Source organism: Cyrtonyx montezumae, unplaced genomic scaffold (assembly GCF_038088225.1).
Source record: "Cyrtonyx montezumae isolate F1298 unplaced genomic scaffold, pur_monq_1.0 scaffold_7, whole genome shotgun sequence".
In the NCBI taxonomy this organism is placed as follows: domain Eukaryota; kingdom Metazoa; phylum Chordata; class Aves; order Galliformes; family Odontophoridae; genus Cyrtonyx; species Cyrtonyx montezumae.
In genome coordinates, this window is record NW_027072078.1 from 10,835,464 (window position 1) to 10,859,074 (window position 23,611).

General features: G+C 36.2%; 1 protein-coding gene across 3 annotated transcripts in view; it reads right to left on the reverse strand.

The window, feature by feature from the left end:
• Positions 1 to 23,611, reverse strand: part of LOC136057594 (hyccin 2-like) — a 73,337-nt gene that overhangs the window by 40,589 nt on the left and 9,137 nt on the right. For all 3 annotated transcript variants that reach the window (XM_065750360.1, XM_065750359.1, XM_065750358.1), the window contains 4 exons: positions 11,401 to 11,506; positions 8,058 to 8,136; positions 7,005 to 7,106; positions 2,106 to 2,285 (listed from right to left, as the gene is read on the reverse strand). In XM_065750360.1, coding sequence (XP_065606432.1) covers positions 2,106 to 2,285; positions 7,005 to 7,106; positions 8,058 to 8,108 — 333 coding nt within the window. In that variant the 5' untranslated portion in view covers positions 8,109 to 8,136; positions 11,401 to 11,506. The remainder of the gene's footprint in view (positions 1 to 2,105; positions 2,286 to 7,004; positions 7,107 to 8,057; positions 8,137 to 11,400; positions 11,507 to 23,611) is intronic.

Below are 23,611 nucleotides of genomic sequence, written 5' to 3' on the forward strand. Positions count from 1 at the left end.
TGACAGAATCACATAGTAGAGCGACGCTGAACTTTAAACCTAAATATATAGAAGCACGAGGGTTGATGAGTCACTTGCTGACAAAAGGCAGTACTTCAAAATAAATGCAGCCCAGGAAAAAGGTGAAATCAAGGAGACTGGTGAAGTCTCCTCAAGAATTCTATTTGTAAGAAATAGACAGTGTTTTCTCAAAGGGCTTTCAAACCAATTAGTAGCTGACAGGCTACTTAATAAATAAGCAAAACCATCAGTTTTTAAAGCCAGTAAACTAAAAGTGGTTACGCAGGACCGTATCAGAAAGCAATCAAAAAACATACTGTTGTAGTTTTATGATTTGTGGCCAGTATTCCACACCATAACATCATGCAGTGCACTAGGAGTTAAAGAGTTAATGCTACAGCTTCAGTCTCAGAAGAGGAGAGCAAACTACAGGTCCCAGAAGACTTCACTATTCCATTTCCGGTTTCTGATTGGTGGGAAAGATAAAACAAAACGAGAGTCATGAGACTTTCCCTCTTTTCACCTGCCTTGGCTCTGTGTACTCGCTGGTCTTCTTACCTACAGCATTAGAGTAAGGCCTTTGGTTTTTGAATACCCTTTCTCTCATTTATTTCATTTATTAGCTACAATTCCAATTAACTTGTATTCTGCTACTATAATTAGTAAATTTGTCTTCCTCCTCAGATCATTGCTGTTATTTGTTCCCCACCCCCTTTCACTCCTTTCTCTTTACTTCCCCCTTTTGGATGGGTGGGCTTGTGGGCCCACTGTCCCCATGTCACAGACACAGACCTAGAGAGAAATCTTTGATATCTATCTACTTGGTACTGTAAATTTCTAAACAATAAGTCAAATCATCCAAGTTGACAAGAAATCCTAGACCAATGTAGTACTGTACTTAAAGTATGTTTTAATGGTCAGAAAGGGAAGAGAACTAATGGAATTTAACAGGATGCAAAAGATTTACCACTGTCCTTCTACTTCTAAAGATTTGAGAAAATAACTTCACTCTTTCAGTATCTGCAGATATGCAGAAAAATAGCAACAACAGAACCAAAGAAATAGAGCTAGTTATTGTCCATTTTGAGGTCTCTTTCTCCAGCAGTCCTATTGGAGATGAATCACAGGTTTCAAAGGAACCGCCACAGGACTCCTATGAGAAAATTGATGCTAAAGATAAATATTCAACCTGGCAAACAGTACCAAAAATCAGCAAGCAGTGCCCTATTTTTTTTCTATAAGCATAAATCTAAAGCAACTGATTTTCCAGTTGTTAGAGGTGACCTAGACATGTAGCAGTAAGGTATTTGTTATTTTATTTTTAGAGAGCCACAACATCTCATTAGTTTCATCATAGGTACAAAGAAAATAAAGGAAGTTCACTACAGTATGTAGAGTGAAGGACAGTATTTTGGTATCATATGTTCTATAGTTATAGAAAATGGAAATTTGTATCAAGGAATGCTCAGCAGTATTGCTATATTTGCCAAACATCCTCTTAATACAAGAATAAAAACTTGCAGAATAAGTTAAGGATATAATAGAAAAGATATAACAATTGTTAATTCCAACAGTCAGACCTAATTATCTACAGTTTCTTTTCCTCACTCTTAAAATCACACTTCCACTCAAGACAGTGCCTACCTTGGAAGTACACATGCATCTAAACACTAGCATGCTCAGCAGTTTCAGCTTCAAACTGCCCTTAAAAATAAACTATTGAGAACAAGACAGGAAGGAAAATAGAACAGTACAGGAAGATTGACAAATCACATACTGATGTGCATGTAAAAGTTGTACATTTCAACGTTAAAAAGGGCTACTTCACCTTCTTATGCATACAAATATGTAACACTAAGAAAACCCATGACAAAGCGAACCTTTTGAGTTAAAATGTTTGTTCCAAGTGGATTTACAATCAACAACAAATATTTTTGCGAACATGCTTTTACTAAGCCTCCACAACGTTATTTTTTTCTAAATTTGCTTTCACACAGTCACATTATCATTTCATATACACAAGTTGTTCTAACATTTATTCCTAGTCAGTGATGGAAAATTTCAGAACAAAGCTTTCCTCAGCCAACCCCCCTTACCTCACTTACCAAATTGTAAATGCCAAGCAGCAATGCTTCGATGCAACCATTACTTTGCCTATCCCTGCTGGAAGTAAGACGCAGATATACCCAGATCAGCTCTGGCAAAAATTGCAGTGTGAATCTCTTCAGCCGAACTTCAGAACTACGATACAGTTCAAAGAGCTGGTGGCAAACAGGCTCCAGGAGCTGTGAAAAGACAAAAAGGTAACGAATTACTCTTGGGCTCCTCTAATGAAGGACAAACCAATATCAAACACATAGGCTAACAATGCAGCCATTTTTGTCAGTAAAGATAACATCCCTCAGTGTCGAGTAAATGAAAGAACCAAAACAGTATTTGTGTTCATTTTAAGCAGGTCTGTAAGTACAGACTTGATGGGAAGTGATATGCAGAACTGGGAAATGTGGCCTTACTACAACCACCTTGTTCTTTAAGAACACTATATTCTAGGGCTGTCAGTATGAGACTTACTTTGTGTACAGATACAAATGTAAGGCATGTGACAGATTAATGGCTTGAACTACATGGAACATAGAAGTTCAGTGGTTCAGATATAACGTTCAGAAAAGTACAAAGGCTGGAGATTAGTAGAAACTGCTGAAGACAAGTCTATTGATGGAAAAATTAATTTCTTGCCTACTCTTTTTTAGTCTCAAACCCAGCAAGTACATATTTGCTTAATATAATACAAACAACACAATTTGCCTAGTCATCAGGATCTTAGTACCCACAATTTCATGTAGTATTCACCATCTCTGCTCAGATGCATCATATGAAGGAAGACTTCTCTGATTCATTGCAGTGAATGAACCTTCTAAAGCCCTTTTAACAAGACCCTTGCTGCCAGCAGAGGAGAGGGAGAGATCTTTCTACAAGTTCTTGGTTTGAGCTTTGGATAAACATACAATGCCAAAAATCTGTATGACTGTAAAACTTAACGTATACCTATTTAGACAGATATTTTACTCCAGTAAAATACTCACAGCATAATTTATTAATAATAATTACTCTCAGCATAATTTTTGACAGAATTTCTATCAAGATAGCTGCCTTAAGTGTCTACAGTGCCCAAGAAAAGTGAACACAGTTCATTTTCTAATACACATTACCCTGGTCAATGAAGCACACTATTTACACCCCAGACTATGTAGGTCATAACATCACATCTGTGTAAAACTTTGCTAGCAGTCAAATCTCTTCTTATGCAAGGCTTGGTATAAGAACCTTGTGTAACAAGGCTTCTGATGGACAGCCTAGTTACTCTAAGCTAAACACCTGTTTTTTCAGCAGAAACAAAGGCAGACTCCTTCAACAGAGGGAAGGAAGAAAGCTGACAGCAAAGTTTGGCAGTCTGGAGCATAGATTTTTATTAGCTATAAATGTAAAATACCTCAATACTACATTTTTATATAAGATCTAATTAAAATGTAAGCCTTCTACTACAATCATTTTGACCTAGCCTTCTTACTGAGTATAAATTAATTTATTCTAACATTTCACACATGTATAGCACCGTGTGTTTCAAAGATTTACAAGTAAATTGTTTTAATATTAGACAAGCATTTGCACTGACTAAAAAGTAACATTAATTATTAAAAGCATTTGTTACAGGAGATGTTCTAGTCCTCAAAGACAGAACTGTATTCTCATATTATGAAAAGTCTAGCACTGTTCAGATGCTCAAACAATACAGAGAGGTTAATAAGTAATTCAGAGATCACTGAACATATTTATGTTTTCTTTAAAAGAGAGTATCAACAGGAACCTAGTGTTAAAAATAAAAGAGGAATCTCTATGGAAATAAGAAATACAAATGCATCTGTGAGTTGATAGGCGCAAGATGAGCTAAACAAACATTATCAGAAACTAGATATACACAGTGGCATTGCTATTAATAGTACTTCTATTAGATTAGTGATGACAGAAGCCCAAAGCTGTTTCCTATTTTAAATTAGTCAGTCTAATTCAAATCTCATTAAAAACAGTGGAAAAGAATAATTTATTTTAGCTAAAGTCGGACCAGACTCTACCAGAGTTAATTCTACTTAGTTACTAAGTTAATTCTACTGCTTTTCAAATGGAAATTTCATAAAATTAGTCTTCATTTTGATTGCGCTGCCTAGAGAGATACAAGAACATGCAGCAGTGGTACTGCAAGGCTGTAAAGACTCTTCATATCTCATAGCTCTGACATTAATTGTGCAAAAGAGTTAACAACTGCAGCAAGCCTTTTTCAGCAAATTCTCCTGGTCCAACGCTCAGAAGACATTGCATAAACAGAGGAAATGGAACATTTGTCACCAGTAAAGAATGTACAAATAAAGGCATAAACTTTTGCAATTCCGAAAGATCTTTCTGTACAAAATTAAAGTAAACTGAGTAAATAGCTAGACAACAAGCCAAAAAGTCTATTAGAATCCTATCTCTTCTCCGAAAAACGAGAAGCTTCCATTAAAAGAGCTCTCCTGTTAGCAAAACAAATAAAAACAGCATTTTTACTAACATAAACACAGTAACAAGTGACAATGATATAATCTGCAGTGTGCATCTCCCTGAGATGCAAAAGTGAAAACAAGTCACACTTTAAGGAAGCTGACCATTAGCTTTCACGTTTGGCTTATTTTACAAGGGTGTCAAATCTTAAGAGTCATTACCATATCTTGAAGTTCAAAACTCAGTATAAAATGCATGACAGAGACTGGAAATGCTTGCTTTTTAGATGAATTCAGTCACAACAGAAAACAACATGCTTATTTTAGGCTGAAGTAAAATACAGTGAATGAAATTAGTTATTATTTGAAGAGTACTACGTCTAGAAAGTGCATGGCATTCCAAAGGTGATCATTTTGTTTCCAGGCTGAGCTTTCCAGGTACAATTGAAATAGCCACACATGAATAGTCAATATTTAAATTTCATTACTACATTAATATTTATAAAACACTTATGCCTATAACCATAAACCAATATAAAAAAAGAAACTATACAAGAACGGTACTTCAAAACTACTTTACCTTAGAAGGCAAATATTAAGCAAAACATAAAAATACATTACTCAGTTAAATGAGCCACTTATGAGCAAATTCACACTCTCCTCTTTATGTAACTTCCTGTTCCAGCCATTACCTTTAGCATATTAAGAAACTCACGGAATTTACTAAGAGTACAAATTGTTACTTAACTTGACAGTTTGCTTGCCTTTATTTGTTACCTCTGAAATTGGTAGACAGGCGTCAAACAAGAAAAATACCCTAGATGCTTGCTTAGGTTCTTAAACGTGCTGTTTTCATGTTACAGCAACAGTCCTATTCTTGCCAAGAGAGTACTAAGTGATTTGGGCAAAATTTCGTATTTGCCCCGAACAGTAACTCCCTTTTTCAATTTTTTTAAGTAGATCAACTTTACAATTAAGTTGTACTAAAAAACTATTTGTCCATCACATTTAAGAATCCGGCAAGTTGTTTTTGTAATGGTTTACTTCTTAAAAGTTTGCTTCATAAGCAATCAGTTACCTTCTTAAAAACAAATAAATGAAGAAAAACCAACACCCTATAAGGCACTTAAAAATCTCAAAGCCAAATATTACCACAGAATTACACAAAGTAATGAATTTATTATATATTTCTGTGAGATGCTTTGTTGTGAGGTTACACTCTTCACATGTAAGTTTAGAAATATGTATTGGCTTAACAATCAGAACTGAAAGTTACTATCATGCATCTCGTATTTAAGATCAGAATCAGGCCCGAACAGCATCAGCAGTTCCAAAAAGAAGAGTTACTGCACACTGATGCTTGTCTAACTTAAAATCCCTCTCAGACCCTTAAGAATATGCTCTTTTGACAAATCTGGTTCTTCATATCGTAAAAAATAAACCAAATGCTTATTCTCAGAGCAAAGGACAGCACTTAGATTTAAGTCTACATGCAGATACAAAGGAGTACATCTATGATACAAAAAAGTAACAATAGCAATGGTGGTTTCAGGTCAGAGAGAGTAACAGTAGCTTCATTACAAAGAAAAATGTCAGCACGCAAGTTATTTGTAACACAAATGACCTTAACACCTATGAAGTGGTGCTTTTTCTGCATGAGAATTAAGTTATCTCCTCTAAGCTCAATCAAGCACCCAGCTTCTGAAAGCACTTGAGCTGAATTTAGGAAAATAAAAAGCTTCCTTAATGCGCACGCTTGTCATTAAATCTATAAATATATGAGAGATCACAGATGATAAATATTTTTGAAGCATTTCATCTGAAATAGTTTACACACCAGACTCTTACCCTTACTCAATTCATTTAGAAGGTACATTTCAAATACTTTTCCAGAAGCAATCATAATAAAAGCCATCAGAATGGAAAGCATAGATTTAGTATCATTTGCAAAAGAAATTATAGATACTTTTTAAATTGTATATATTTATATTTCAGGGTCCTGTTTCTGCTCTTGTTTACAGTAGTTTAAACCAAATTACACAAACATCATACCAGTATAAGCAAAAGAGATGCTTATTTTAACTGCATATACTGAGTTATACACCAATAACTTCTCCCACTGTAATAACCCACCAGGCACCGTGCACGTCAGTCTCACTGAGTTTTCACTGTAATTCCCACTTTCTTGCACCTAAAAGGTATTTTCTAGCCAAAGAAAATAACTTGAAGTTAACAACTCTATCTGTCAGATGTGACAAGTTCACTAGACAGCATAAACTGTATTTTTGGGAGAAGATGGGATTGTATCTTATCAGAAAAGCAATAAAGTGAATATCAAAATTGAAGATAATAGTAAGAGGAATAAGTACCTCTGTCAGACCACATCAGAAAAGAGATTCTTCCACTCCAAGTTCTCTACATTTAGTTACAGAGGTGGAACAAATGTTTATTTCACTTATTTATGTCTCCTACCTCATTATTTGGGTCTTGAATGACTTTATAAAGAGCTGGTACCAGTGTTTTTTTTCGGTGCAATGTAGCTGCATAGCTGGAAATTTGTGTTTCAGGTAATGCCTAAATTAAAAAAAGAAAGTTACTGAAAAATTAGCGTTCACAAATACAAATGCATTCAACCTCATCCCAATAGGAAGAACAATTCCCAAAGTTGAGTAAATTTTAGGACTTGTAACCTAGTTCACTCAGCACTGGTTCTGCTCCATATAAACTGCATTTGGGACAACACAGCAACATCCTGGATTACCTTCAAAAACAGTTTCAGATTTAACTTTCATAAACATTATTTGAACCAACTTGAAATGAAGGCACTGTTTTCCTCAATATTCCTTATTTAACGTGCATTTTTCAAAGATTTGATTACTCTACATAGCCTAAAGCTCCACCACCAAATTGCATCTGTAGATGTTGCATCTCTGGCTCTTCAAGTTTGTTCCTACCAACACTATGTAATGAATTTATAGGTATCAGTAATTAGAGGAATTAATAATTAGTAATTTAAATAACATTAATATTATAACAGTCATGAAATCCCATATGCCTGCTTAAGCATTATCTGCTGTTTCATCCAGCATAACTATAAACATGCAAAAGAGCTTAAAAATACTTCAGATTCCTTTTGGTTAAACAACTCCTTTTATATAGAATAAGCAGCCAAACATTTTCTTTGGTATTTTCAAAACTGCAAACATTTCTACTGACTTTCTTAAAGGCAAAATAAAGACGCTGCTCAATCAGAAATACAGGTAGCATTATCCAGCTACGAGTTATGTTCTGTCAACTTGATTTAACAGAAAGATGCACTTTAAAAATCACATTGCTCTAACAGGCAGTGTTTGGCTATGAGACAAAAAATATAAATTAAATTGCTATTGGAACTATGCATTGTATATTAGGAACCAGATGATTTACATAGATCTTCGCAAGCATTATTCATTGAACAGCTTGGAAGATAGTGTAATCATATTTAAAATGTTACCAATGATACCACTATCATTCAGCTCAGCTCACCTTGAATTCCGACAGCCATTCTTCCACCACACCCCGTTCTGATCCCAGCATTTTCTTACTTCTGTATCTTCTCTCTTACCTTTACAAGAAAAAGGAAGTTAAAAAAGAGTTAGGAAGAGTTCTGGTAGAAACGTTTGGTTTTGGAAAATCCTAACCCAATGAAAATCCATTAATAATTTTCCAGAAGATTTATATAATACATAATAAACGATGGAAAAATGGCACTCCTGGCAACTGGTCCCATTCTCAAACAATGACAAAAAGCTGCTCTCTTCAGATTTTTCTTTTGAACTACTACACTATAACGGAGGGGAAGGTAAAAGAGGGACTTAGTGCTTCAGGCCAAAATGTACATTATTTAACACAAACACCCCCTACCGTTCTTGCTTACCAAATACAGCTCAAAGAAAATGAAAATGGACCAAAGTCAGTAACAACATGGAACAAACGATGTGAGATGATATCGTGACAGTTCTAGGTACACGTAGTAAAGCAGCTTCATAATAACTGTTACTATAAATTCTAATAGTAGAACTTCACACCCTAATGCTTGCTCTTAAAAGAATTGTGTAGATTGAAAGAAAAACTTCAAGATTTAGCTCTTCTAAAAGTATGTTGGAGTGCTCAGGGAAAAAAATGAAACAAGAAAATTGTCAAGGACAGTTGTTGCCATTGTTTTCCATTTCCATAATGGTAGAATTATACCGTTTCCAATTTTCACAAATTGCTGCTTTGCTTTCATTTTCTTTTTTTCCCCAAGTCATATTCTTATCTGCTCAAACTTACTGTCCATAGCTTCTCTTGTTAAAAAAAACACCTACTGAGAAACCTGTCCCAAACGGGAAAATGTACACATTCTGCTGCTACACAAGATCAAAACACTAAACACTAGGCCTAAGCCATCTTTGTTTGAAAAGCAAAACTCAGTTTCCTTAGTTTGCAGCAGTATTATTACACAGTTTCATTCAAGAAACATGCAAAATCTATTCTAAACACCTCAGAGGCAGAACAAATGACGTGAACAGAAGTAGTCCTTAGGCTCTTCATACTGCGTTGTACACAAGAGTCCATGTGTGTCCGTATTAAGCGGGACACTAGGAAGAGCTGTGGTCAGGAATAGCACCTGACATCAGCATTTATGAAGACCTTCAGACCTGACAAGCAGCAAACAGAACAGATAAAAGAAAAATTAACTGTAACAAAGATGACATTATTCTCTCTGTACACCCTTCCAGCATTCTGTGCTGAGTGATTTATTTGACAATCCAAGTTAAATAATAGAGTTCTCCCAGTGCCTTTAGATTACTGATTAGATTTTAGATTTTGATGTGGCATACACAGACTTTAACATTCTAATAACTAAATAAAGAAAACTTGCATAAAAGAAAAAAGATGCAATGTAATTTAGGTCAGACAATTGCTCCATTATGGAAGAAGAGAACAATCTTGTGCGTGTGTGTATGAGCTAGTAGGGTTTTCTTTTTGGTTTGAGTTCTTTTGAACACCGTAGTGCATTCCTAATCATATAGTTAATTTCATTAGTTACATACAGCAAGTTTTTAAGCATTTAACTCTCACTCCTGGTTGTACTAAAATGCAAATTTCCTAACAGGATTTTGAGCTCATTGCATATACTAAACAGTCTCCTTTCAACTATTGCTTATGGGTCACAACAAAGAGATTGGGATAAGGCTCTTACCCTGGGTATGAAGTGACTGGGAAAAAAAAATGTTAAGGGGATTGAAGCTTAAGGAATTCAGATGGACTTAGATTACATCCCCAATCTACAAGGGAAAAACAAACAAAAAACCTCAACTAAACTATTTTCCTCACACAATTAATTACTGCCTTATCCTTCTGAGAAGAGCTTTGATTTGCTAGCCAAAGGATAAAGGAGAGCTGCATAAACTGCTATTCAGAACTTGCTGAGGCTTTTTAAACTCACCTGGCAACACAACTCAACCCATACTTCTTCAGGTAGCCTTACACCCAGAGAAATAAAAGTTACAGAAAACTGATCTAAAGTATCTAGTCACAACTTAACTAGTCACAACAGCACACTGCGAGCACATCAACCAGAAGGAAAACAAGTAAGAAGAATATCCTGAAAAGGGATGAATTGAGGAGACAAAATCTAAGGAGTTCTTGAAGCCATATTAGACACCATGAAACAGTGATTCTTAGTTAAAGTTTATCAAAAGTTTGGCTTTTATAGGACCGGCAATTTAACAGCTGCCTGCACAGAGACAAGTACGGGAAGGGATACTGTATTTTAAGACATTTTAGTTACTTTTTAGATTATGATCTATGTATATAACAGTTACATGCAGTAAAGCTGTCACACACTGTCAGATATATTTACCACATTTTTTCTAAAAATCTACAAATAACCATAAACTCCAAACCTTTCTTCAAAATAATAATAATGCCTTATTTTTCACCTTTAATACAGTCACCTTTCTCTTTCTTTCAGCCTGAGATGGGAAGAGAAACAGTTCTAAAACCAGATAACTGTCAACTATAATCCCATAAATACTGCATACAATGTAAAAAATAACTGAAGTGCTAGTATTGGTAGAATTCGTTGCAAATTTTAAAGGAAATAGGCAGGTAAAGATGAAGTGAAATCTTTACTTTTTACAATTTTCTCCCAGATGTGTTTAGGAAACTATTTAAACTCTAACAAAAGTTATGGCTTTGATATGTAAGTTACATCATGGAAGTCCTGTGATAAATTGTTTTCAAATTGCTAACTGGAATCACCTACCCTACTCTCTGAACATTTTTGCTTCCATTTCTGAAGAAAGATCTGCATTTAAGAATGGGTCAGTGCTTTTTAAATGGAAAATGACGTGAAATACAAAATAAAAATTGTGTTGGGAAGTAGTAAAATCCATGTAATGCATCTTTGTATAAATGAGGCTGCACATACCATGCAGCATAGCCTTTGGCAGTGAGCAAGTCATTCAGGGAGTACTTACCAGGAGTTTGTAAGAATAAACATTATATTTCTAAAGCATGTTTAAATACCCTAAGAGATAACAGATTCAGTTGTAACATTAGATCAGTTTAAATTCAAGTAACACTCAGACAACTCAACTCAGCAGAAGTACTGCTAAATAATATCACAGAATAATACAATACAACTAAGCAGATCTCTGTAAACCAAGTTTTCTGAGGGCATCATTTTCAATAGATACAGGAACAGATATCAGTCATGAGAACGTGATATATGAAAGTTAAACATCACAAGAAAAGCTACTGAAGAAGTTCACATTTAGTTCAATTTTTTTTGTTCGAAAAAAACCACAAATGATATCTAAAATTCAATGTTCAACTTTACCTCTCCTTTAAAGAAGTCAGTTTTCTAAAGGAGGGAGAAGAGAAGAAACACAGCAGTTTTTCAGCTTGGGATGCATTTGTCAAGCCTTCGAATACTGTCCTGTTTTCTGAAATATGAAAATAAACTGGTTATCAAAAAGTAAGGAGAAATATAACAAAGGAAAATAACAAATGCATAAACATGATCCTATGATTTTTCAACCTCTGTAATATTTTTTTTTACATTTTTTATCAAGTCTACTAAAAATATTTAAGTCTTCCTGTAACAAAGCAATTTACACCTAAAAACAAAAACCAAGTGACAACAATAAACCCTCAACTTTTGAAGAGTGAGAAAGAAGGGAAGGACTGCCTAGACAAAGTACAGAAAGACATCCTCCCTTTGTGGAAAACTTTTACATCTTAGTGGTACATAGTAGTACAATCATACTAAAATGGAGAATTGAAACGTTATTTCATACAAAGAACAGTGCAAAGAAGATTCAAGATGAATAAAAAGAGAATCACATTTCTAAGAAGTGAATAGAATCAGTTTTACGACTTGGAAGAGCATATGCCTCTTAAATGGTCCAGATCATAACTGGAATGTATTAAAGACTCTTCCTTACTGTCACTGTTCTTACATACATATTCCCTACAGAGCTAAGAATTCCTTTTTCATTGCAAAAAATCTTACATTACACCAACATTCACATTCACTGCAAGAGTCCACCATACTGAGCAAAAGGTGAAGTGCACACAGACAAGCCTAGTCTAAATCAAGGGATTTCAGCATCCAGAGACTTTTTTTAATAGAAAACTAAAGTAATCAAACAATTAGTATATTCGATTCCATACTGCTTTTCCAATTAGTTACCTTCTACCTATGAAAAAGGTCTCCCCTTTCCTCCCTTTTATTTTTCTCTCCCTGTTAACTAGAGATTAGTACTTTCTTTAGCCTTTCTTTTCAGACTACATTGCTAATTAGAGGTAATTCAGATTCTGAGCTGCAACAAAAGAGGTGTGGCCAGAGGTGAGAGAGGTGAGAGTGACTGTTCCCCTCCACCTAGCCCTTGAAACATCTCATTAGGAGTACTGTGTTCAGCTCCGTGGTCCCCAACACAAAAAAGCCATGGACCGGTTGGATTAAGTTCAGGGTATGGACATGAGGATGATCAGACAAGCACATATCCTAGAGAGACAGGCTGAGAGAATTGGGGCTGTTCAGCCTGGAGAACAGAAGGCTTCGGAGAGAACACACTGTGACCGTCTAGTACTTCAAGGGGGGCTACAAGAAAACTGGAAAGGAACTCTCTATCAGGGAATGTAGTGATAGAACAAAGGGAAATGGCTATAAACTAAGAGGGGATATTTACATTGGACATTAGGAAGAAATTCTTTACTCAGAGAGTGGTGAGACTCTAGAACAGCCTGCCCAGAGAAGTTGTGGATGCCCAATACTGGGAAATATTCAAGACCAAGTTGGATGGGGCTCTGGACAACCTGGTCAAGTAGAAGGTGTTCTTACTTGCAGTAGATGACCTTCAAGGTCTCTTCTAACCCAAACCATTCCATGATTCATTCCATATCTATTTAGCCTAACAGAAAATCCTGCAATAGCTGTTTGCAAACAACTCAGAGTAAGCTGAAAACCTGAACCTGTGTAGGTGTCAAAATTCAGGTGCACCTACGTATTATAGCTAAGTTCATCTAGTGGCTAGATTCTATGAAAAAGGAAATGTCCATCTTCCCCACCAGTATCCCACATACTTCTGTTCCAGAGTTTGCACCACACATCTAACCTTTAAGCAAGACCTGTCTGGGGGAACTATTTCAGTGTACATCAGCTTTACAACTATGGCCATGCCTGATCCCCAGAAGACAGGAACTGTCTTGAAAGTAACTGCTGAAACAGAGCTTATGCCATGCCTTGCAAAAATAACACCAGATGTGAAACTGTATATGTGACAGGAAAAGATTTTAACAGTAAGTTATAGTATAGAAGTATAGTGCTTTTGGGGTATTTATTTGGAAAATGGAGGAAAAAAATAGCTTTACGTAACAGATCTTTTTTTGTGCCATTTCTACTGTATGATCTACCCATTTTCACTCAGTGAAAATTTCCTACATTGCCTCAAGTGGTTGCTTATATAATAAATACAGCTAGTTGTTCTGATCCTTTCAGACCATTTTTAACAGTGTACATTAAAGACTAATAATATAAACTATAACCTGGGATGTAAAGCACTTGATCTATGTGCCACTCTCACAATACATTTACAAGAACATGTAAACACAAAACTGTTTCTCCAAAGCTACATTTGCATCCCTCTCACAAGACTTTTTCCAGATGTAAAAGCTTGCTTTGCTCACATGATTTAAAATAGATGCAGACAGGCAGTTCTGCTGTATCATTTCAGAAGTAGACCATACCTGTTTCAGTGATGATTACTATGCTAGTTCTGCTTTAGGACAAACCAGCTTTTCCTTTCAAATTACTTGGATGTTACAAACAATATTGTAAGGACTTGTACAAACATTCAGGTTAGTCAGGACATAGCTTTGAGCTCAGTGCCCGGTGGCTGTGCCTCTCCACTGCCCTCACCCCAGAACCAAGCTGCCGCGGTGGAGCAGCAGTTCCACTGGAAAGGTCCCGTTCTACTCAGGCACCAATCAGTCTGCACCAGGCACGCTTTGCCACCGTCTAGAAATGAGCACATGCAGAGCACTTGTGTGGCTGTCTCTACCTGACACACAGACACACTTTGGAATTTTCACACCAGCATCTGTAAAGCTTGTCTCACAGTTACCTTCACATCTAGGGGTGCCAGGCACAAGATAACATTTGGAGAAAAACAAATATATCAGACACCATGGGGGTGTGTCTCTAAAGCAAACTGGTTCAACAGCATTAAATCCAGTGCATACTTATTCAGAGGTGAAGCAGCCTCAACTAGGAGTACGGAATTTCAAGAGTGTTCACATCTTTCCCAGAGCAAACAAAATAAATGCTTATTTGAAAAGAACTAGTTGTTCTTCTGTCACTCAAAAGTTCTTAAGCAGGAATCATAATAACAAAATAGAAAACTAAACAGTAACCGAATACATTCAAATACTTTAACATATGGACTGATTGTTCAGGTTCCTTTAATACCACACAAATCACACTAAAGCAGAAAAGTTCTAGATGGGAACACAGTCACTGGATGTTAAAACCAAATATAAAAATTAATTACTGAAAAGCTTTCCACAAAAACACTTATGATCACTGTTATCATCTTTTCCTGAATTGCTTTATTCATCATAAAAGATGTCAGGATGAGAATAAAGATGTCAGGATGAGAATACAGCTTTTCAATCATCAGACCTTAGAATGCTGAGCACCAAAGCTACAACATTCTGCTCTTAAAGAGTCACAGCATTACACTGTACCTCTGACAATTACAGGTGGGACCTAAACAGCATTATACTAAGCCAAAGAATTATCTCACACTATGCACAAATAATTTAAAAATAAGAAATCATGGGTCCACTTCTGATGTTAATACAATACCAGCCTAGATATTTAAGAACTTAACTTCCATTGGGATATATGAGACCATGCTTTACAACTTACAGCTTACCAGGTACACAGTTTGCTGAGGATCAGACCAGCTATAAAATAGGTATAAAGCAGGAGAAAATGAAGTCACCAGCTGATGGAAATACCACGAGATGATGCTATTTCTGTTTTAATGACCATCCTTCTATTTACCTACATATAAATAGGTTCCTATTTTAAAGAGCTCTTCATCATTCTCTATTCATCTCTTTGAAAATATCACGATTGGAAATGAAATTTATTACAGAAATACACTACTGAAACAATGAAACATAAGGAAACATACTCAAAACCTTTACAACTCTACTGTGATATAAATGAGAAAGGGTTTAATCAACTTGTCATCAGAGACCATGAGCTTTACTTACATTTGAAATAAAAAGGTACTGACTGACTACATTACTACTTAAACGTTCACTAAAACTCTAACCAAGATCTACCTGCAACAGAAGGACAATAACTCAAGCAATCAGAGCCAATGGCACCAGCAGTACAAAAGAAAATGTGACTATTCAAGTATGGAGGACTAGGGAAAGGTTGTATGTGTTTCTGTTGCTGTTGTTCTTACCTATTTTAAAGGAACCTGGATTTTATATTAGCTTCTAAACAAAGGGAGGCGTTTACATAAACAGAACATGCATTTCAAAAATGAGTATATTTCTTGACATTAATATGCTAGATGTCACAATGCATGTAATGTAACTGAGTCACAGCTGCATGATGAGTAAAAGTTATATATTTTGACTTCAAGGTCTATGGCAAGAAGATTATGCAATGAAAATCTGGAGCAGGGAGAAATCTGAACAAGAACAAAGCTTAGAGTAGTATGATTTCTCTCCAGTGTCACTTATACAAGAGAATACTACAGTCTGACAGGACTAAAAGAACAGAAAACACAAGTATCAACACAGCTTGCTCTTCCAAGCTATATATATATGTATATATATATATATATACACACACACACTCTTCTCAGATACATAATATACAATATACTCATTATTAAACACAAGCGTAAAGAAAGGTTTTTCCACGCTACATCTGTAAGAAAGCAGCATGGAAAGCACTGACACAGCATCTTCAGTCTGAAGTAAATCAGCATTAAATTCCTTTGATTCAGAATGTTCAAGGAGAGAAAAGACATGAGTTAAGGTTTTGACAACTAAATAGCAATCTGAAAAAAATAAACACTTTTGTCTGTGTAAGAAGCACGTAATGAAGACAATGATAGTGAAAAATAACTTCTAATCTGGCATTAAAGCTATAGAATTGATTTCAAATTCAAACAAAGACCATGCCTTCAAAGCACTCAGAATTAAGTGGCAGATAAGGTAGAATGGAATTCTGTAATTCTGTAAGAAAATACCACAAAATAAAACATTAAAACAATATATATATTTACTTTGTTATATTTTAATAAGACTCCTAATGGTATATTGTTTCTTATAAGAGCAGGGACTCATGATAAAATACCATGAAGGCAACAAGAAGAGATTTTATCTAAATATTTACAACACCTGTTCTACATCGTTACTTCTTAAAAAAATAAATAAGGAAAAAGTAGAAAACATAATGGCATAAGCTAGTACTTCACTGACGCGCTTCACAGAAAGTTCTCCTAGAACATCTTCCTCAGTTGCTCAGCACCAACATCTGCATCCAGCTGCTGTTAGACTGCTAGACTGCATTGAACAGCGATGGTATGCTCTTATTTCCACAATGGAAAAGGGCCAGTATGATCCCAAAAGAGACAAGATCATCCTATTATAAAGAGGAGCTGAAATGACAATTTGGTAATGTTTGATGCCATTAGCTACAGGCTCCCAGAATGAGAAAAGTTCAAGGATTATTTCTTATGTGGATTTTGAAGTGTATGTATTATTATAATAAACATATAAAGACAGCATTATGATTGCCTTCAATCCACCTACATAAATACATTATTCCATAGTAGTCATATTTAATATACACTTATTATAAGCTGCCATTTTGAAAAAGACATGAGAACACAAATTCAAAACTGTTGTAATTAACAATTCAGAGCCACAACCTCATCCTTGTGTTGGAAACAGTACAGAACTCTCAGCTATAACAGCTCCATAGCACAGAGCAAAGAAAAAATTCTATACCACAAAAAACAGATAAAGGCAGGAAGAAAACGTTCTCTGGACAGTTGATAACTATCAGCTCAAGTCTTCTTTTTTGCTAGAGTCCCTCTTTCAACTTCAGGTTGTATGTAATTTCTCAGTTTATCAGACAAACATGTACTTCAACATTAAAACATAAACACTGATTATTGTACACTCAGGATTTAGGTTGCCAGCCTTATTAGATAAGCCTCAATCTCGCAAATTACTCAGGCAAGACATGAACTCCATGCCTGCTTTGACTCATTAGCAATATCCAGGTTAAAATGACATCTCATAGCAGAGTTTAAAAACACCCATAACTATCAAGCTAACATTCACATTGCATTGTACAGAGCAGTTGTGGAAAGCTGCAGAAGTGACTTCAGAGAAAAAAATAAATTTTATTTGCCTCTCAGAGTCAAAGGACCCGAGGGAAAAAATAAAAACAGCCATAGCCTGTGCGCTTATAGCTACATCTCTCTCTTAAGAGTTCATGCAACAAATGTAGCAGAAGAGTTAAGACAATCTAGGTTGTGGAAAGAGACACTGAAATTAGCGTTCTACTTTGGTGACAACAACATACCAAAGAAATTATCCTGCAGCCTTAAATACAGCAGCACACATTGATTATTATATTATAAAGGCTCAACACACTTAAATACACACACACAAGTCGACTTGCCATAGAAATTTTACCTCACACATCCTCAGTAGTTTTCTTATAAACTACTTGATATAGTCACCGTACACTAAATCCTTCTGTCAGAACCTCGTGTGATAACCTAAACCATACAGACTTTTCCTCTATTGGTGGCAGTTCATACACAATAACTCCCCTTATGCCACTTTGTCTGCAACTCATGAATTTCTTCACATATGAAAATGTTTCATGCAAATGTCTTCCCATGTAACCTGACTGCATTGGTTCATAGTTTTGGTTGACGAGGTCAATTACATCAAGGAAGTGTTCTCTAAAGACAGAAAACACACACGGGCTAAAGGAAACCATATAATTGAAGGCTTACACTTGCAAAACCACAGCACAGAGACACCTGGAGCTAATGCAAAACATGAATAGACATCAGATAGACAAAATCTTGAGACAGTCCCTATAGTAACAAAACCAAAACAAGACAAAAAGCCCTCACCATACACTTCAGAACAGGAATGCTAATGTGCTCAAAAAGATAGTCTTATTGACAAAAGAAAAAAAAATCTAGAAATCCAAACTCTGGTTTGTAAGCAGCTTCCCCATTCCAAGCCTTGACATCCCCACTTGAAAGAAACTAATACATGTTATACAGTGAAAACAGAGCGTTTGATTTTTTTTTTTTTTGGCTATCAGTTTCAGACAGTTAAAATGCTAATATATATCTTGGTGCAGTCGATGCCTCCAACTGCAATTCACCTGAACTAGAGTTTAGGTTACATACTCATTTACCTGTTCTCCTTTCTTTCATCCTAAAAATTCCCAAGGCAGCGTGACACAGAGGATCCTCTGCATTACTTGCGTTACAAGTAATGGAATTCCTCATTCTACTCTTTTAGCTTCTAAAAGCATACTGCAAGCAAATGAAGCTCAGGTGTCAGATTCTCCCTGGCATCTTAAATATACCCACAAACTCTTAAACAAGTGGATACATCAAATTCATCTCAATTACAGCTAAAATAACGTCACATTACTATTTTCAAGTCATACATTAAGAACACAAAGTTCCAAAATACAGTTCCAAAATGCCAGCTAAAGGCATTATGATATACTGTTGCACAATCACCTAAGTTTCATATGTGTTGAAGCCTCATTGACACTTAAGATGCACAGTTTTCAAATAAAATTAATTCCTGCTGATGTTCTGATCTTGCTTTTCCAGTACAAATTCCTAGACAATTATAAGCAAACTATCAATATACGTTTACATGAGACATTACTGACCCCTGAACTACTTATCTGGACAATACAACTTCAGTACAGCACTAATCTCTTCCACTCAACATGTGAGGCAGTTAAGCCCCACAAACAAACTCTGAAGAGGACCAAAGATGCGCACACAAGGTGCTTGCTCTCCTCAGGTGGAGCAGAGTAGCATCAGAATTCAGAAAAACACCTGTATCAGCTTTCAGAGTTAAAACTGCTCAGAGTATAGCTGCCTTTACTACTTCCAACTGTCACTTTACAAAAACAAAGCATCTTCATCCAGTTAACTCACTGCAGTCTGGTGTCAATCATTTTCAGCCTTATGTTTGTTTTCTGAATGTTAGAGAGGGAATCAAAAAAGTGCAAGGAACAATTCCGTAAGATGAGGAGAAGAATAATGTTAATTTCTATTATTTTGTATTTAAACTAGACTGACCTCCATTTCACAGAAAAGAATTTCCACAAGCAACAAACAAGATATGTTCCTGAACATCTTAATCCTGTGCAATGTAGATCCTTTAATTGCTGCTTTGACATGAACTATCCTCACTGTTGACCCAACTGCTTAAGGTGACTGTCCTGAACAAATCAATGCTCATGAGCAGCTCTATTAACTTCAACAAGATTCCTCCAGCACTGGAAGTTTGTTTTTTGTTGGACACTCCTCCTTGGAAACCTGGCAAAGAAACAAAGTATTTGAAGAAAACAGAACTTTTAATCACCATATTCAAGGTCCTCATTAAACTGAATCTCAGCTTACTGTACAACCATTCTGCAGACTATCCCATTGAAGTATAAGTTAATTCCCTGTGAAATAACTTGATGGGAACTAAAACATTTGTAAATGTAAACTAGTGCAAGATCTACAGAAATTTCCTCTTTTGCTTTGGTATGAGTTTAATTATTAACCTTCACTGCTGACTAGTTAAGCACAGTGCACGTTGTTTACACAGCTGTTACTCTTTTACTCTCAAGCAACCATTGGAACATGGGAGATTGGTCAGGAGAAAGGATGAGTGTGAAGCAACTAATTATTTTTTTAAATAGTGAGGAACACTAAGTTACTTGCATACTGGGGCTACTTGCTTAATAATCAACTTGGGTTTTAACCTGAAAAACGTATTTTCAAAGGCAAGCTTTTGCATGCAATCCCTATAGGAATGCAATCTTAACCCAGCACAACTTAAGCCAGCCAGATCTTCTGCATGCCCTGTTAGGCAAGACTTTCCAAAATGCCTTCCATTTAACTAAGCTAGGGATCAACACCAAGGGGAACAGAGGGGGAACAGGACCTCCACAGGCTTTCCTGATGGAATGCAAAGCAGTTATAGCCTCATTTCAACTGAAACACACCACTATATTCGCCCCATCAGCCATTGCTGAATTTCATATTGGAGAAATGGTGAAATAGAGGAAAGGGGCATGACTGCATTACTACTGGTTTTATTTACATCTTCTACTCACAGCCTGAACAAAATTAACTTTTTGTTAAATACTATCCTAATGTACTTCCAGAAGGCAGGAGGTCTTTCAAGATTACTAATAGCTATAGGTTTAACTGAAAATCCATGCAGCTAGCTTCACGGGTACCCCTCCTTCTTCCAGTTATGGTTAATACGGAGGGATGAATAAATTTTATAGTGTTCTACAATTTCTTATATACATCTTGTAATAACTTGTAATAAGTAGAAAAAACTTTCACTGAATACTCAATGTTCTGAGCTTCAGACACTTTTATATAACCTCACCCACAGACAGAGAAGGGGCTTTGTTTGTAATACTGAAGAGTTTTCCTGATTAAAACTAGCTTCAAAAGCAGTTAGTAGAACTGTGTTTTCTTTTCCCTCAAGTCTCCTGATTAAACTTGCCTTTGGAAAAAGACCAAAGATGGCCTTAAATACAAACATGACAAAGAGTTTTACTACTGCTTTTTCTGACATTAATCAAAAATGACCTTACTTAAGAAATTCTATTCTGCTCTGAAAGCAGCAATGGGACATTGGTGGGAAGGTTCAGCCTCTACAGCCATACCACCAACATCCACCTCTGACAATAACATAGGAGGCATTACTTTCAGAGCAGCCCTCACAAATTCACATGAAATGCAAACATATACAAGGTGGGTTTCTTTGCTTTTTTTTTTTAGAAAAAGATAATAGTAACTACTTCTGACCTTCTATTTTCTTTTTGAAAAAAAGTATATTGACAATATAGCAAATTTGGTTTATTCTCTTAAAATACATCAGCAAAGAAAAAATTAATCAAAGCCTAATTTTAATTAAACAATCTTTTAAGTGTCCCACTGCACTGCTTCCCTATGGATTTCTGCTGATAGGAATCAGGAGTATTTACTGAAGCACAAGCACCAGGCACTTGAGATTTTTTGGTTACACATTCTTGGTGTAAGGAATATATTCTTCTAACACAATACATGCCATGCTTTAGAAAATCAACGCAGGTGGTATTCCAAGAGCAACTTCCTCAGAAGGTTTAGGAACATTGAGGTTAACAGCATGCAGGCAGCAGACCCACGCCGCATTAAGTCAGCCTCCAGCCGCACACACACACAGACACCATCAACAAAAAGAAACCCACCGACTCCAAATGTGACTATTTCGGTGTGCAAGTAAGATGTTCTGAACTAAATACAAACCCAGACCCTGGTACTTGCAATTATCTGCACATTTGTACTGAAGATGATTATTCAAAACTCATTTCTTATCAGTGAGCAGCAGGAGTTTCATCATAAAATCCTCATGCTTTTGCATTATCAGCCAGCTACCCAACCGATGGATTAAGAAGACTTTTGTAACTATATTCTAATTATTTTGTTCCTAATCTGACTGTCTCACTTGAATAGTTAAAACCAAGAAATAAGATTTCAATTTCAAACATTTTTTACGCAATCAAAAAGTAAACGCTAATAAAAACCTCTTGTTTTTCATGGATGCAAGGCATATGCAGAACTTACTAATTGCAACATTATGCATTTCAAAAAGCTGAAAATTCTGCATTCACGGAGACAAAAAGTTATCCATCACAATCTACAAATCTGTTCAAAGCCCACGCACGCTGCTAAAGCAGAATTTCCCAATAGATCACAGAAACAGCAGTAAATATCTACTACTAGAACTCTGTGTAAAAATGCGTGATGCAGGAAAAATTTGTGTCCGTCTTAACCTACCCAGTGGAACGTGAATTTGAAATACCTCAAAATTTGCTGAAGATAAAAACCTCTCTAAACTGTGATTAAAGTTTCCTCTTAAGCACAATAACATTCTCCATTTAAGATCTGTTAGCTCCTCTCTCCTACCTCTCATAAGACCAAAAACTCTGTATTGGAAGAAGCCAGCAAATACAGCTTCTGGCACGTGACAACGATGAGAGCATCATCAGTAGAGATGAGCAGCTGACTGTCATGCCCATGTGTACCTCACCAGCCAAACACAGTAAAGTTCCTACAAAATGCTTCAGTGAAATGACAAGCAGCAGTGCTGAAGGAGTTACTTCCTAGCAGCTGGCGAGGAAAGAATCACAGCATCCTCACTGACCAGCAGATCATTTTACAGCTTTCTGCAACAGACTTCAAATCTTAGCTTAATAGAGGAAATAAACATCTAGAGGCATCCCTCTCTCTATGCTTCCCAGAACTTCCTGCTGTTTTTCTCACAACCAGTCCAGTGCTCTGCTCTTCAGCACAGACAATCACTTGCAAGTCAGAGAAGGGCACAGAGGAAGCAAACCAAAACCAACCTTTGCACACTCGGTTAATTATACACTGCTAAATAAAGATGTGTGGACACCCTGCAATAATCAGCACAACACAGACTACACCATTTCAGCAGCAGTGCCAATCAGTGCCAGCCAGCAACCCCTAACTCTGCCTGGAATCCACACACAAACCTTAACCCGATTAGGAATTTGAGCACAACAATTGTGAAATCCCACAGTTGCACATTTATTTTCCTGCCTTAGCATCAGCAGTTTTGTGCAATCAAATACTGAAGTAGCTAGGGAAAAAGAAAAATGTAAAGGAACAGCCAGTGTATAAGCACTATTATGAAATCTACTAGATTACCTCCAACTGTTTTTTGTTTAGTTGGTTGCCTTCTACATTCCAGACTTCAAGTTTGTTCTATCATGACAAGTTAAAAACTTAGGCATAAAATGCTAACAGCACAACTGCAATTGCAAGGGGAAAACTACTAGTGCACTCACTGTAATTTGTTTCATGTAACCTGTAAAAAATTAACTGCTAAAAAACACAGTAGACCTGTAGCTCGGCAGAAGTATTTTACATACACAGGTGGGAAAAGAAAGCAAAGAACGTTTAAGTAAAGAGTTCACGCAGTGACTTCTGGAACACAATATACGCGTGTGTAATGCTGCTGCCATTTGAATGACTTAAATACCAAGACGTCTCAAACACATTTCCATTTTTCTCTGGCTGAAGTGACTAAGAATCCAACAGTTTTATCTTTGTATGTGCAAAGGATGACTGCAGATGTATTTTCACCACCAATACAGAAAAAGCAGACTTTCAGAGACAAGTAGCAGGTATTCTCACAAAGACTACCATACGCATCTC